The following is a 13,435-nucleotide window of genomic DNA, read 5'->3' as shown; positions in this document are numbered from 1 at the left end:
GACAACTCTGTGTGACAGCATCAGAGGGAGCTTTTATCCACATAACTTATTGGAGGATTTTTGGATGACTTATTCTGTTGACCTTTATTTCTGAACAGGGAAACTGCTAACACTTTCCCTTTTCACCAGTCCTGTGCCAAAGCAAAAAGTGAAAGAGAGAAATTTTACCTCAGGGTGATTTTAGGATGAACATGAAAACCTCAAACCAATGTGGTCAGCAAAAGCCTTTTATGCTTAGCTGAAACAACAAGCAGGGTATTTTTGTTTGTTTGTTTTTCTTTTTAAAATAATTTCATCTAAAGATAAATTCCTAAATCTTTATTTCAGTCCCTTGATAAACAGCTTGGCCCCTCTCCAGGTGTTTTCCCTCCTGCCAATCTAGCAGTGCTCAGCATTTCAAGTTTCCTAAAAAGAAAGCATAAGGGTGACCAAGAGGGAATTCAGGAAAGGCTGTGTGTGCAAGAAGGTGTCCCCAGGTTACTCCAGCCTCACTGTCCAACCCAAACCCATGTCACAGGCTGCCCTGCCCTGCTCCTGCCCTGATGGGAAGCTCTGGAGAGGAGGTGCCTCAGGGAGACAAAGCAGTGGGGATCACCGCCTAACAGCCAGTGCCCACTTGGAAACCACTGCTCTTCCACTTCCCACCTCTGGAACAATTGTAAAGTCAGGTTAAATTAAAAGTCTTTTGATTTCCCTGGAGTGTTACAGGAAAGGCTCCAGTTGGATTTAGGAGGCAAGAAGGGATGGTGTTTTGTGTGTTCCTTAACCCTCTAGAAGTTCTTGACAGCCACAGGTGAGATTTCACTCAGCCTCATCAGAATCCATGGATAAATTGAGCTCCAGGTAAGAGTTCATTAACTAAATCAAATTCTGCCCAAGCACATCAATACCTTTGTGAAGGGAGGTGTTATTCTAACCTCTTAACTAAGAAACACCAAGACACAACAGAGCAATGCAAAGCCACAAATAAATACTGCAGGAAGGTGCAGAACCTTTAAGTTGTTGTGTGCCCTGAAGTTACTTACATAACATACAGATTTTCTCTAAATAAGGCAAAAGCCAAAATGTCACCCAGCAATCAGCAGGAGCATAAGAACGTATCATTTTTCAGAACTCTCAGTTTCAGGTCAAGACATAAACAATTAGGACTTCTAGCATGGTCACCAGGTCCTCCTTATGTCTTATTTACACTGGGGTAAGTTTGATAAAATCAGCAGCTGCACCACTTGAAGAAAGCTGGTGGGAGAACAGGGCAGCCCTGACTGAGTCCCCTGCATTTCCAGAAGAGTGACCAGGACTTGCCATGGGTTTCCTGGGACAAGCTCCCTGCACCCCTCAGACCTGACCACCTGTTGCTCTTCCCCTCCAGGTGACGGCTGCTGGACCCAGACCTGATTTTGTGAAGGGTTTTTGCAGACCACGCTTTCACATTGCACTACTTTGCTTTCCCTATGACCTATGACCTCTGCATGCCCTCTGGCTGGAATCCTCATGGTACTGAAGCCTCTGTGCAGCTCCCCAAGAGCTCCCCAGACTTTCTAACTAAAAACAACTCTTTGTGGGAACTCTCTTGTGGCATGGGGATGCCCAAAGTGCGCAGAGATGCTCCCTGTAGAGGGTAGGATGTCCTCCTCTCGCTCAGGGACTGAAGCCCCTGGTGACTTTCAGGACTGCTTTGATGAAATGAGCTCCTGGGCAGGTGGCTGCTCAGCATGGACCATGCCGACCATGGTCAGCACACCTGATAGCCATCAAAACTGCCCCAGCTGATGAGACTGATGGGCTCTAGCACCACCCATTGAGATAACCTAAAATCCTCCTTTTTTCCTCAGCTGGGTTTAGGAATTAGGGAGAGGAGATGGACGGTGCAAACACACTTGGTTTCTCATGGAAACCCACTCATCCATCTGTGCCAAGCAGCCAAGGCCATCTGAAGAGCATTTGAAACTGGGTTTTTTTATCTTAAATGCTTTTCTGCAGCCAAGTGCCAGGATGTCACTCCTCTGAGTCACCAGCCTGAGCAGTGGGATAAACTGCTGCAGCCACTTCTCTCTTGGGAGGGGGCAGCTGAACTGCACAGATGTTTTCATGTCAGCTCAGCTGCCACCTGCAGCCATTCCCGTAGGGAAATGGTCCCTGGCTGGGACAGGGGGTAGTAGGTGCAATGACACAAAGACATGGAAGTTGTTCATTGTGGTCCCAACCCAACCATTTTGCTGTTCAGAGTGAATATTGCTAAAGCTGATCAGGCTAAAATGCTCAGTAGTGGTTCGTGACTGTTTGTGCTTTCCTGGAGAAACCTGAGGGGGACCCACTTTGGGATAATTTGCGACAGCTATGGGCTAAGTCACTGTTTGTGACTGGAGGTCTACAGGTTGAAAATGCAAAACCAGAGATGGTCAGACCTTGATGTTTGCTGTCTTTTAAATCAGAAATGCTCCTCCAAGCTTTCCCCAAATCAGAATTCAGTGATCTGTCCCCTTAGTAGCAGTCTGATGGGTGTGTGTTGTATTCATCTGATTCTACTCAGCATCATGTAATGAACTAAAAAAAGTACATCTTCAAAAATCTAATGCTGTAAATTGTGGTTTTTTCCAGCTCCATCTACCCAGGTGTTCCATTTGCATGAGCAAAGCCACAGTTACACCTCAGGAAGCTTCAAGCCAGGGCTTAAGCCATATTGATGCATTTTCATGGATTGGCCCTTCATTTCTTGCTCATGAAAGATACAACAGATAGCCCAAGTGGGTCCTTTTCCACCATGGGCTCACCCTTGCTCAAAATAAATAACAGCAGAAGGGTCAGTGAGGTTAATGAGGTAACTGCAAATCTTTCTTCTACTTCCCCAAACATATGAAAAATTGTAAAAAGAAACCAGAGCTGCTAACAAATAACAAATTCACCTACAAATTTTAACATGAAAAAGGTGAAAATCATCAAATGTAAAGCCAAGAAACATGCTGATTTATCTCCAAGCACGCTGAGGGGTCAGATTTGCTATTTCCTTGTGCCTGAGCCACAGCTGAGGCTGCAGGTTTGTGCCCAGTGCTTGTGACTCCTGCAGTGAATACATCTGTACAGCAATGGGCCCCTCGCCAATTAGCCCTTAACCCCAGCTCACATTTTCTGGATAGATTAGATACCAAACCTGTTTTGCAAAAGACACAGCATCCTTCACATTGCATCACTGGATGAGCATCTGTTACTGCAGAGCCCGGGTGTTGTTTCCTAGATGGGCAGGGAAGTGCCAAGCGAGCTCCCCCACCCCGGCCATTCCATTTCCAACATCCATTTATCCAAAAGACAGGAAGCCGACAAATGAAAATAAATGACAGCAGAGCTCAGAGCCTCCCTGTCACCTCAGGACCCAATCCTGTAAAATACTGATATTTTCTGTGAAGGGTTGAGTGCTCTTGTGCTTTGCTAAACTTTTTCTGACAGCTGGGAACAGCCTCAGCAGCCTGCAGAGCTGCTTTCCTTACAGAGAAAAAGGGGTCATCCTCTACTCATCTACTGAGGTCTTACAACTTTGGTTCAGAATTTTTTTAAACAGATGCACAAATTTTCTACCCCAGCTCCCTTAATACACACTTTTTTTTCTTTTTTTTTTTTTTTTTTTTTTTTTTTTTTTTTTTTTTTTTACAAAGCTAAATCCAGTAAAACTTCCCTATCTACAGCATTTCTGTTGTCTCAGGACTGGTCATCCTTGTCTGCAGAGAGTAAAAGTAGGATTACCAAAGTCCTAAATGAAGGAAGATGTGAACATCCAAAAAAGCAGCAACAGTCTCAAAACTGTCAACAAAACAGATAATTCTCACACCAACCAGTTTCCCACATGTAGCTTGGCCCCTTCTCTCATGGGTGGTGTGAGAGTCTATTTGCAGAACTACAGGGAATGCCCAGATAGGTAAGGAAAAAAATTCACTCCAAACCCCTGAAAGGAATAAAGCTGCTTGGCTCCAGAGAAAAAAAACTGCTTCTCAATTTACTGATAATCGGACACCACAGCTGGGATCCATCACACTCACCTTTCTCTTTAGGAGATACCTTGGTTAATACATGTTATAATCACATTTGCTTTTTTCCCCCCCACCAACATAACCTGGTTTTGGCACTTTGTTACTCTGAGTGGGCTTTATCTCACCTAATTTAAGACTTGTGGTTAAAGTGAACAGAAAAAGGCACTTCCAAGGAGAGAGATTATTCTGGTCTGGTTTTGATCCCTAAAATGAAATTAATCCTGCCCACACTGAGTGTAGTAGTGACCTCCATCATTCTAAAGACCGTTGAAAGTGATGAGCTTCAATACAGATTATCTACATAAGAAAAGATAAATTCCCACTATCTCAAACTAGCAACCTGTCCAGATTGCTCTGCCTGTGTAGCAGCTATTTCCAAAAACACCATCTCATGGTGTTGCTCTGCAACAAAGATGCTGGCAATCTGCAGAAGGGCTGAAATCTGTTGATCATCTGCTCATATTTCCTGGGTGTTATTTGAACTGGATGCTAAACCCTTCTGGGAATTCCCTTCGGACTGAAGGAACAGCCTTCCTCAAGTGGCCCAAGAGAAGACCAGAGGTCAGATGCAGAGACCAACCAGCAAGAGAAAATACAGTTTCAAGATGGCAAGATTCATGGAATCATTTAAAAACCATAATTTTCTATCCACCAGACAATGTCAGGTATTCAAAAGTCAAAAGAAATCAAGTTTAAATCTGTCCCTTCAAGAAAAGAAAGTCTCTGTCAAACTCAAGATTTAGGTATTTGCCTCCTGACAGCTCTGAAGAGAAAATTTCACCAGAAGGCAGAAACCTCCCTGATGAGGCACTAGGCGCACATTTCTCAGTGAATTAACTCGTTGTCTTCCCACCCTGCCTGGAATGATGGGTCTGGGTTTCTCACCACAGACTCCATGTGGTGTAAATAAATTACAGCAATCTCCAACAACATTTAGAAGGAAATGAGAGCGTGAATCACATACAAAAGTTATAAAGTACTCACCAGGTCGCCTGTCCCAGGCTTTTCCATAATAACTGGGGGGAGCAGTAACCCTGCAGGAGAAGTAGGGTCTGGGTGGAGTGCCCCGGTGCCTCCTCCTCCTCCTATCAGGGAAACCACACCATTGCAATCCACTGAGCTGTTCCTTTTGCCCGTCTGGGTGTAGTTGGGAGTAGTAGGGTGAGAACTATGGCTCACTTGACTTTGCACGCTTGGACGCCTCCCAGATCTTGGAATTAAGAGAGAGCCCCGGTGGCTTTCATTTTCCCCAGCGATGCTGATCTCATCATCGGCAAAATCTGTCTCGGAGCAAGTGTCTCTGCCACGGAGTCGGAAACTGAAAACGCTTCCGTGGCTCGTTCTGCGCTTCACCAAGTTTGCACTGGGACCATAACTAATGCCAAGGAGAGTCTGGAAACCCCCAGAAAGGAAAAAGGGGAAAGAGAAACAACATTTTGCAACATGTTTTTCAGGAGCGAGGAAGGTCTGGGGGAGAGCAGTGAGTTCCATTTTAAACCAAGCGCTTCAGAGAAAGAGAGACTTAATTACAGGTTTTCAGGCTCCTCAAAGTTAAGAGGTTGGACAGTCATTCCTAGCCTTTAGGTATTTGTCTAACACTTGGCAATTAAAGATGTACTGAAATAGGAAGGGTCAAGGTGGCATTCAGCTCACAGTGTGATACTTCCTTTGCTTCTACTCCCCCCCATGGGACAAGTGCCAGAGGACCTGGGAAGGCAGCACAAGGAGTGGAAGACAGGAGCAGGGAAGGGGGATCCAGCTCCAATCTACTGCATTATCACACATCTTCATAACAGCTAGGGAAGGAACAGTGCAGTGGGAGAAGAATAGATAAAGAAATAGGGCAGGAAATGAACTGCAGGGAAAATGAGAAGAAGAGGGAAGAAGAAGAAGCAGAATACGACGGAAGAAGGTGATAAAAGAAAAAGAAAAAAAAAACAACCAAAAAACAAACCAAGAGCAAGAAGAGGGATATGGTTTATTAGTTTGTAAAATGATTATCTCAATGCACATGGCTGCTTAAGGGCTAGGTAACCTCAGTACACAGCAATCTCCCTCACTTAAATATCAGCCTTGACGATCCACTCTGACGTCAGTTAGTGAGACTGCAACTCTGCCAGAGCATCAGCAAGATGTAGCCAAGGACTAAACACACCTAAAATCCGGCAGAGCAAAAAGGATCTTCAGAAAATGTGTGAGGAATTCAAGTCTATCCCTTTCTCTTCTCTCTAAAGAGGAAATTACTGGAGTAAGAGCATTTAGGCAGAGCATATTTTTGAATTTATGCCTGCACAGAATTTCCAGCTTCTTCAGAACTTTCCCATGAGCCAAGTATCTATGAAGAGAGGTCAGATTGCCACAGCACCCACAAACCAGACAAATCAAATGAAGCCTGATTTCATTCTGTGCTGTAGCTTACACCACTGAGTTATGTAATGATGCTATTCAGTGACACTGGTACATGGAGGAGTACAAAACCCAGGCTCTTTCTAACTAAAAACAACCCTTTTGGATTGCTACCAAATTTCAGCTGGTCAGAAATCCATGCCTGGGTTTCCATGGCACAGTCATTGAGACTGATTTCTGATGGCAACACACTTCCAGCTGCTAAGATAGCATCTGAATGATGACTCAGCCTTATTCCCTCCAACCATGCCAGACACAGCCTTGCAGAGAAGATTTACTATAAGCTTTGAAATGTGTCTCCCATGCTTCTCATGCATATATGACATCCAGGGGCGAAAAGTGAAAACAAGGAATATTAATCTGAGAAATAAACTGAAAATGCACAGCTCCAATCTACGGTGCTTCTGGCACGTGGTGTCCTGGAACCCATCCAGAATGAAGCTAAAGAGCAATTCTGGGTTTAGAAAAGGTGCAATTTGTTACACAACCCTCTTGACCAATGAGACAGCAACACAAACAATTGGATTAAAAAATGCATGTCATCTACAGAAATCCAGCTCTGGGTAAATTTTGTGACCTGGGGAGTCATTAATTGGTCACATTTACTTACACCACTTACACGTTTTTTATGAGCTTTTTATGGCTGCCAAGTATCCCTAAATTCACTGACAACAAAATAGAGAAGGACTTAGCCCATTACATGGCTACTCAAAACAACAAAACAAACTGATTTAAACTTTGCCCTCAGTTAAACAAAGACAAATTATCTGGAGCTATTTATGATCCCTTGATACATACAGCATGGGCAGATTCATATTCATGCATGTCAGGAACATTTACATAAAACCTTATTTAATAACACTGTCACTCTGTTTTTCTTCCCTGCAATAGAAAGTAGAAACAAGTGCCACAAAGTTTTGACTTGGAGGCAACTAGCAAAAGAATATAAAAATGTTAATAATGTCTTTGTATAATATTTAAAAAGCCCTCAGAGACAAGTTTTCTCCTTTTCTCCTCCTCTCTTTTATTTTTAAGCCTTGTAGGTTTCCACTAAGATTTTTTTTATCTCTAGTAGGGATAGGATAGATATAATCAGATGAATGAAAGAAAATAAACCAGATTGAGGGTAATCTTGAGGCAAAAAAAAAAAAAGGAAACAAATTGAAAAAAACAGGTTTATAAAAATGTTTAATGGGCATTTTAAATTCATTTAAAAAATAAAGTGGTAATATGTTTCCTTCCACTGTTCTAGCACAGACTGTATGCTGTATCTGCTATGTTAATATCAGTTAAGATATTAAATACCTGTTTCTTCTAAAAGTTTCAGTTTAAATTGCCTTGCTCAGAGCCTGGCCTGTCCAGGAAAGTACAGTGTGGAACAAGTGATGTTTCAGACCATGGCTTACCATCCTCCTTTGACCATCGTCATAGTCACACTTGGGATTCCTTTGGTCTTCCCCATACTCGTCTCCCCCCAAAGATTTCTTTTTCTTCCTCTTATTTCTTCTTTCTTTTGCACTTTTAGGTGACATTTCCAATGAGCTGAGTGACATCGAATCAATTCCTTTAGCTGCTAGTGCCTAAATCAGAAGATAGTAGAAGGTATTAATATTGTTATTTCAGGATATCAGTGAAAACTACTACAGCTCAGAAATTACTTTTCATTTTAAATTTTAAGGTTGTACAGGAGAGACATTAAAAATTTCTGGGGATAAGTAATCATAAAACTTAGGAATGGCTGCATAAAAGGATGGTTTTTATGTGTAGCTCCCACACAAGACTGTTTGACATGTCATGAAGGAACAGCCTGTGTGCACACACCTGCACACATCTCTGGACTAACGCTTCTGGTGCCAGGCAAAGAAAAAATCTCAAACTGGGGGACCTCAGATTAAAGTCCCCCTGGACCTCAGCCCCTTGAAAGGCTGGACAGGAGGGCAGCCCAGCTGGCTGCTGGGATTTTCCCTCCCTGCACAGAGGGATGCCAGGAGCAGCAGGCAGCTCAGCTGGCACATTTCTGTAAACACTTATCCCAATCACAGTGCAGGCAGCTGCGACCAGAGATGCAAAGAAAGAGCTATGGGCTTAACTGGAGATAAGGTGGCCTTTGCTGTGCCACCTGCTTCCATGCTGTGCTGGCTATCTGCTGGGATCTCTGCAGGAGCAGGCTGATAACACACCAGCTGCTGGGAGCCCTGCAGAAGCCCAGTTCCAAAGCCTGAGCACCAAAATCACAGCCCTGGGAGAAAATGAGCAGCCAGGAGGAAGGATTGATAAGAGCTGGGGGAGCTGGGGCCCTGTCCCCAGCACAGGCAGGAGGAGTGAGAGGAGTGAGGGGACTCTGGGCACAAGGATCAGGTTTGGAGGTGCTGGAGTACCAGTGGTGGCCACATCAGTGGCCTGGAGACCAGCCCAACGCAGAGCCCCCAGCTGAATCACCTGAAGAGAGCGTATTGTTAAAAAAAGCCTCTCCCGGTTCCCCAGAACAGGAGAAACAGATGAATCCTCAGTGCTATTGTCTGTAAGCCACTAGAATCAAACAGGCAATCATCTCTCCACTGCAAAATACTCCCTTCCTCCCACAGGCATCAGTCCAAGGAAAGTGAAGGCACTTAACAGCCGTGTAAAGAATCAATCATGTATTTCAAGGAGTAGCGGTAGCTCTATCAAGCTGAGAGCACAACAAAACTTAATTCCTGTGGGAAATATCTTTCATAAGCAAGCTGCTTAGAGCAGAGAGAAGGAGGGCTCAGACACTGGTCTAGGTTGTTTTGGTTGGCTTGTTGCTTGGTTTTTTTTGAGTCAATTGATTTAATTGCTATGCTGAAGTGCTTTCTCTTCATAAAGATTTGGCAAGTCTTTTGGTGTTAAGCTCAGATTTAGGAATGTATTAGACCAATTGTATAAATTGACTGATAGTCCCCAAGCAGGTCTATCAATTACATTTCTGCTCTCTTTATACTGAACATTATAAAAGCTGGCCTGAACAGTTTTGGTTTTCCTTTTTGATTACTGTCATATTTTGTTGATCTAGAAAATATTGCAGGTTGTGCTACTAAGCATACTGCACTCATACTGCAAAATAAGCTAATTTTTAGTTTCTTATCATTTTTTTACCTATTGCTTGAATTGTTTCTGTACTCAATACCTCTCTCAGATATTGAAAAAGGATTTATAGTGAATTATTCCTCATGGCATGGAGGACCATAAAATCACAGTACAGCTTGTGTTGGAAGGGAGCTTAGAGTCCATCCAACCCCCTGCCATGAGCAGGGACTCCTTACCAGTTTCCTCAGTCCAGCCTGGGCTTGAGGAAGTCCCCATGTCCTGCCTATCTACCCGTTCTGTTTGGGCTCCTGTGGCTGGACCATGTCCTGTTCCTCAGGCACTGCAGGGCATAACCCACTGCAACAACTGCAGGGGCAGGAAAGGTGTGTGGGACCAGGCATACCTGGCAAGGACATGTGATGGCTGAAGGATTGGGAGGAAAGCTTAGCTCACATGAGCCCTGATATGAGGATTATGCAAAAGAGAGCTCTTGAGGCAAGAACTTAGTGGTGCAGTGAGAAAGTCAAAACTAAAATCTTGATCGAAGTTTGGAGAACCAGATTAAAATCGAGTAGTTCTAACTGGAGTGAGATATCTCAGCAGGACATCTGAAAGCTCCATGGTGCAGCCACCCAACTCCCTTTCCTGAGCCTCTGCTTCCAAATGTCTACTTTGAGATGCCAGGAGTTGATTTGCAGAATTACTGGACTTCATTAGTGAACATCATGGACCCAAATCACTCCACTCCTGAACTTCCTTCCCATAAAACTAGGATAATACTCCAGGAATATTGCAAATACAAAGGAGCATTTTTGAAGCACATGGAGTCTGAGCAGTGGCAAGAGGCCCTGAAAAACCTTGGAGGACATTAGTCCCTTCCTCTTCCAAGCAGGCTTTGACTGCCTGAGCTGAGAAGTTCTGCTCAAGCTGCCCTAAGGCAACAAAACAAATGATGAGAAAGCAAAGAGCTGCTCTCAAGTCATGTACTGTCCACCCTTTGCACTGAACAGGGCACAGGGAAGATGAGAAATGGCTGGCTGAAGAAAAGACTCTATTATAAAGCATATAAACAAATCGGAAAAATTCAGTTTTTCAGGGGCAGCTTTGTTTTTTGACACATTATGCTTTCCGGGCTTAATGTTCCTTCTCTTTGTGTACACAGAGGCTTAATTGAAATCAAAGCTTTCAAAATGAAATTCTTAAATATCTTTAATTATAGTTGGGGCTACCAAAGTTGACTGTTATTAGGAAAAGCTCAGCTGGAGTCAATACACATGAAAATTTGTACAAAATAGGTACGAGCTGGAGCTCAGCTTGTTCCCTTAGGTTATGGCAGAGTTACTCTGTTCAAAGTGGCTGTATATGGACTAAATTGCATTTACCTATTACTTAAACTATCAAAGAGGATCTTTAAAAGGACTTAAATGATTCATAAGCCACTACTAGCACTTTGTCAAGAGTGAATTGCATTTTCTATTTTCTTTCCAAGGATTTAAATGGGCTTTGGATTAGGCCCTGAAGCCATATGTACCCAAAAGAAAATTATGTATATTAGTTTATATTGTGTTTCAAGGATTTATTTCTCTGAACTACAGTGCTACGTGTTATTTCAGACTAATTTTCTTATTGTCTTCTTGTTCACAGTGCCTAAAATGTTCTTTTCTGCTGTTTAATAAAAGCTTTCTACCCCACACAAACCACATGCAAATTAAATACTGTTATTAAGGCTATAAGGCTACGTCTACCATTTGGCCTCCCTGGTTTGTTTAAATTTATGACATAACATTAAATCCATACCCTTGGCATAATTTGCAGCTCTTAACCTCAAGGTCTGCCTGTTTACTTTTCCAGGAATGAAGCTGTATGTGCTTCAAAGAGGTTAATCTACATCTTTACCTTTGTTATCAAAAAATTGTATATTTACAGCAGGTGGAGCAAGACAGGGAAGAAAACAATGTGTGCTAAAGGGATGGTGGAAGGAGGTTCACCTGGGGCTCTGGCTGAGCTACCAAAACAGCTGGGTTGTGCTCAAATGCAGATGTAGTTTTGCCATCATTAAAACATCTCACATGCCAAACTATATTCATTTTCTCTGCTGGCATATGTGGCATGGTTAAACCAGTACAGTTCTGGCTATGTAAACCCCAAATGGCCCTACTCCTAACAGGGAGAACTATATTTTTTCTTACACAAAATAAAAAAATTGCAATAACTTCGTCCAGTACAATAAACACTAAAATGCTTTCAAGCAAACTCTTACTTTGATTATCACACAAATGTAAAATAAAGAGGACATGAATCCCAAGGTAACATTTGTTCAAGTCACCCAAGGCTAATCATGTCACATTGTTCACTGACCTCCTGCTCTTTCTTCAACATCTCCATGGCTTCCCGAAACTTTCTTTCCTTCTCCTCTGTTTCAGCAATAGTGGCTTGGTTCTGCTCCTCATATGCCATGGCCACAACAGCCAGAATCAGGTTGATCAGGTAAAACGAGCCCAGAAAGATGACCAGCATGAAAAAAAGCATGTAGATCTTCCCAGCAGATCTGAGAGTCTGTACGTGCAAAAGTAAAATTAACACTGCTTTATCATGTTTTTAAAAAGAAAAAACAAATAAAGAAAAGAAGGGGTTTCTTTTAAAATTAGATTTATAATATAATTGAGTTCAGCCTTTGTTAAATAGTTCAAACAGAAAGCCTTTGATAAGAAATGACAACCACATACAAGGAAATAATCTCCTCACCAATAAATTTTTATACCTTAATCAAAAATTGTGTGCTTTGCAGTGAATTAATTTCTAAAAGAATAATGCTTTTAATGCTTTCCTCCTGTATCAAATATCTCTGCTGGTTTTCTTTTAGAATAGATATTAGAGCCAGTTGCAGTGAAAAATTCCCCCACAGTCCAATCTGGTTTTGTCTAGTGTGTAGAAACCATCCAAGTGGGATTCATGTTGGATCCTTTCAGATGTCTATAATCCAGGTCCTTTTTCAGGGAGAAAAATACATGTTAGGGTGCAACTCAACCAAATATCATTGAGACATCTGTGTCAGGATGAGAAGAACCAAACCTTGGGCTCTGCTGAATGTATCCCTAGTTCTTCACCAGATTTATTGGCATAGCTGGAATTTAGGGGGACAGCTTATGTGTAACAGATATGTAACAGATATGTCCCATGCTCAGAGAGTTGATACTACTGACAAAAAACACTGTGTGATAGTATAAGGTCAAATAATAAAATGGAGTGATGTTCATCCTTATTTGCCATGACAGTTTCTGTCTTCCAGAGTTGTACACGTAGCTCTTTGCCAAGCAAGTGAATGCAACTGTTTAAAGAATCTTCAGATTCATTGTTTTACATTTTCCTGAAGTGAAGTTGCATAACTGGCTGTATGTGAAGCTGAAATCCCCCAAATCTTCAGCTATGTTTACCTCAGTACCTTCAGAGCTGTTCTGTCAAAGTTATCCTCCCACCCTGATTTCCATATAATCACCTTCCAGTTTTGGTAGGTTTGGGATGCAGCAGCAAATTGTCAGTGGCTTCATGGACAGAGAATGTAATTCAGTACCAAACTGGCATGTGTAGTTCTTTGGGGTTTGCACACATTTCAGGAAGTGCATGCTGAAAGGAGCATTTACTCAGAGACCACCTTGCATGTGACTGTGAGTTGAGTGTCCATGATGAAGAGCTTGCAGCAGAGAGAACTGAAATGCATCACAGACTTTTGCCATTTTCTGAATTTGTGTTAATCACCATGCCTTGCAAAATCAGATATCACAAGAACACAGGTGCTTCTCTGGCCTTTTCTTGGGCTGGACTCAAAAGATTAACTTGTGTTACACCATCCACCAAAAATCACCAAGTGGTGATGTGATGATCTTCCTTAAGTGGTGAACTTCATTTAGACTCAGGTGAATTAGGGTCTTTCTCTCAGTACCACTTTTTCTCAATTTCCCCAA

General features: G+C 42.5%; 1 protein-coding gene across 1 annotated transcript in view; it reads right to left on the bottom strand.

The window, feature by feature from the left end:
* The window catches only part of LOC118701655 (sodium channel protein type 5 subunit alpha-like), a 217,710-nt gene that overhangs the window by 111,171 nt on the left and 93,104 nt on the right, over positions 1-13,435 (bottom strand). The window contains exons 10-12 of the mRNA XM_054515743.1: positions 11,832-12,029; positions 7,832-8,005; positions 5,004-5,411 (exon numbers count right to left, since the gene is read on the bottom strand). Coding sequence (XP_054371718.1) covers positions 5,004-5,411; positions 7,832-8,005; positions 11,832-12,029 — 780 coding nt within the window. The remainder of the gene's footprint in view (positions 1-5,003; positions 5,412-7,831; positions 8,006-11,831; positions 12,030-13,435) is intronic.

Source organism: Molothrus ater, chromosome 1 (assembly GCF_012460135.2).
Source record: "Molothrus ater isolate BHLD 08-10-18 breed brown headed cowbird chromosome 1, BPBGC_Mater_1.1, whole genome shotgun sequence".
Lineage (NCBI taxonomy): Eukaryota > Metazoa > Chordata > Aves > Passeriformes > Icteridae > Molothrus > Molothrus ater.
This window is presented reverse-complemented; position numbering and strand designations above follow the sequence as displayed.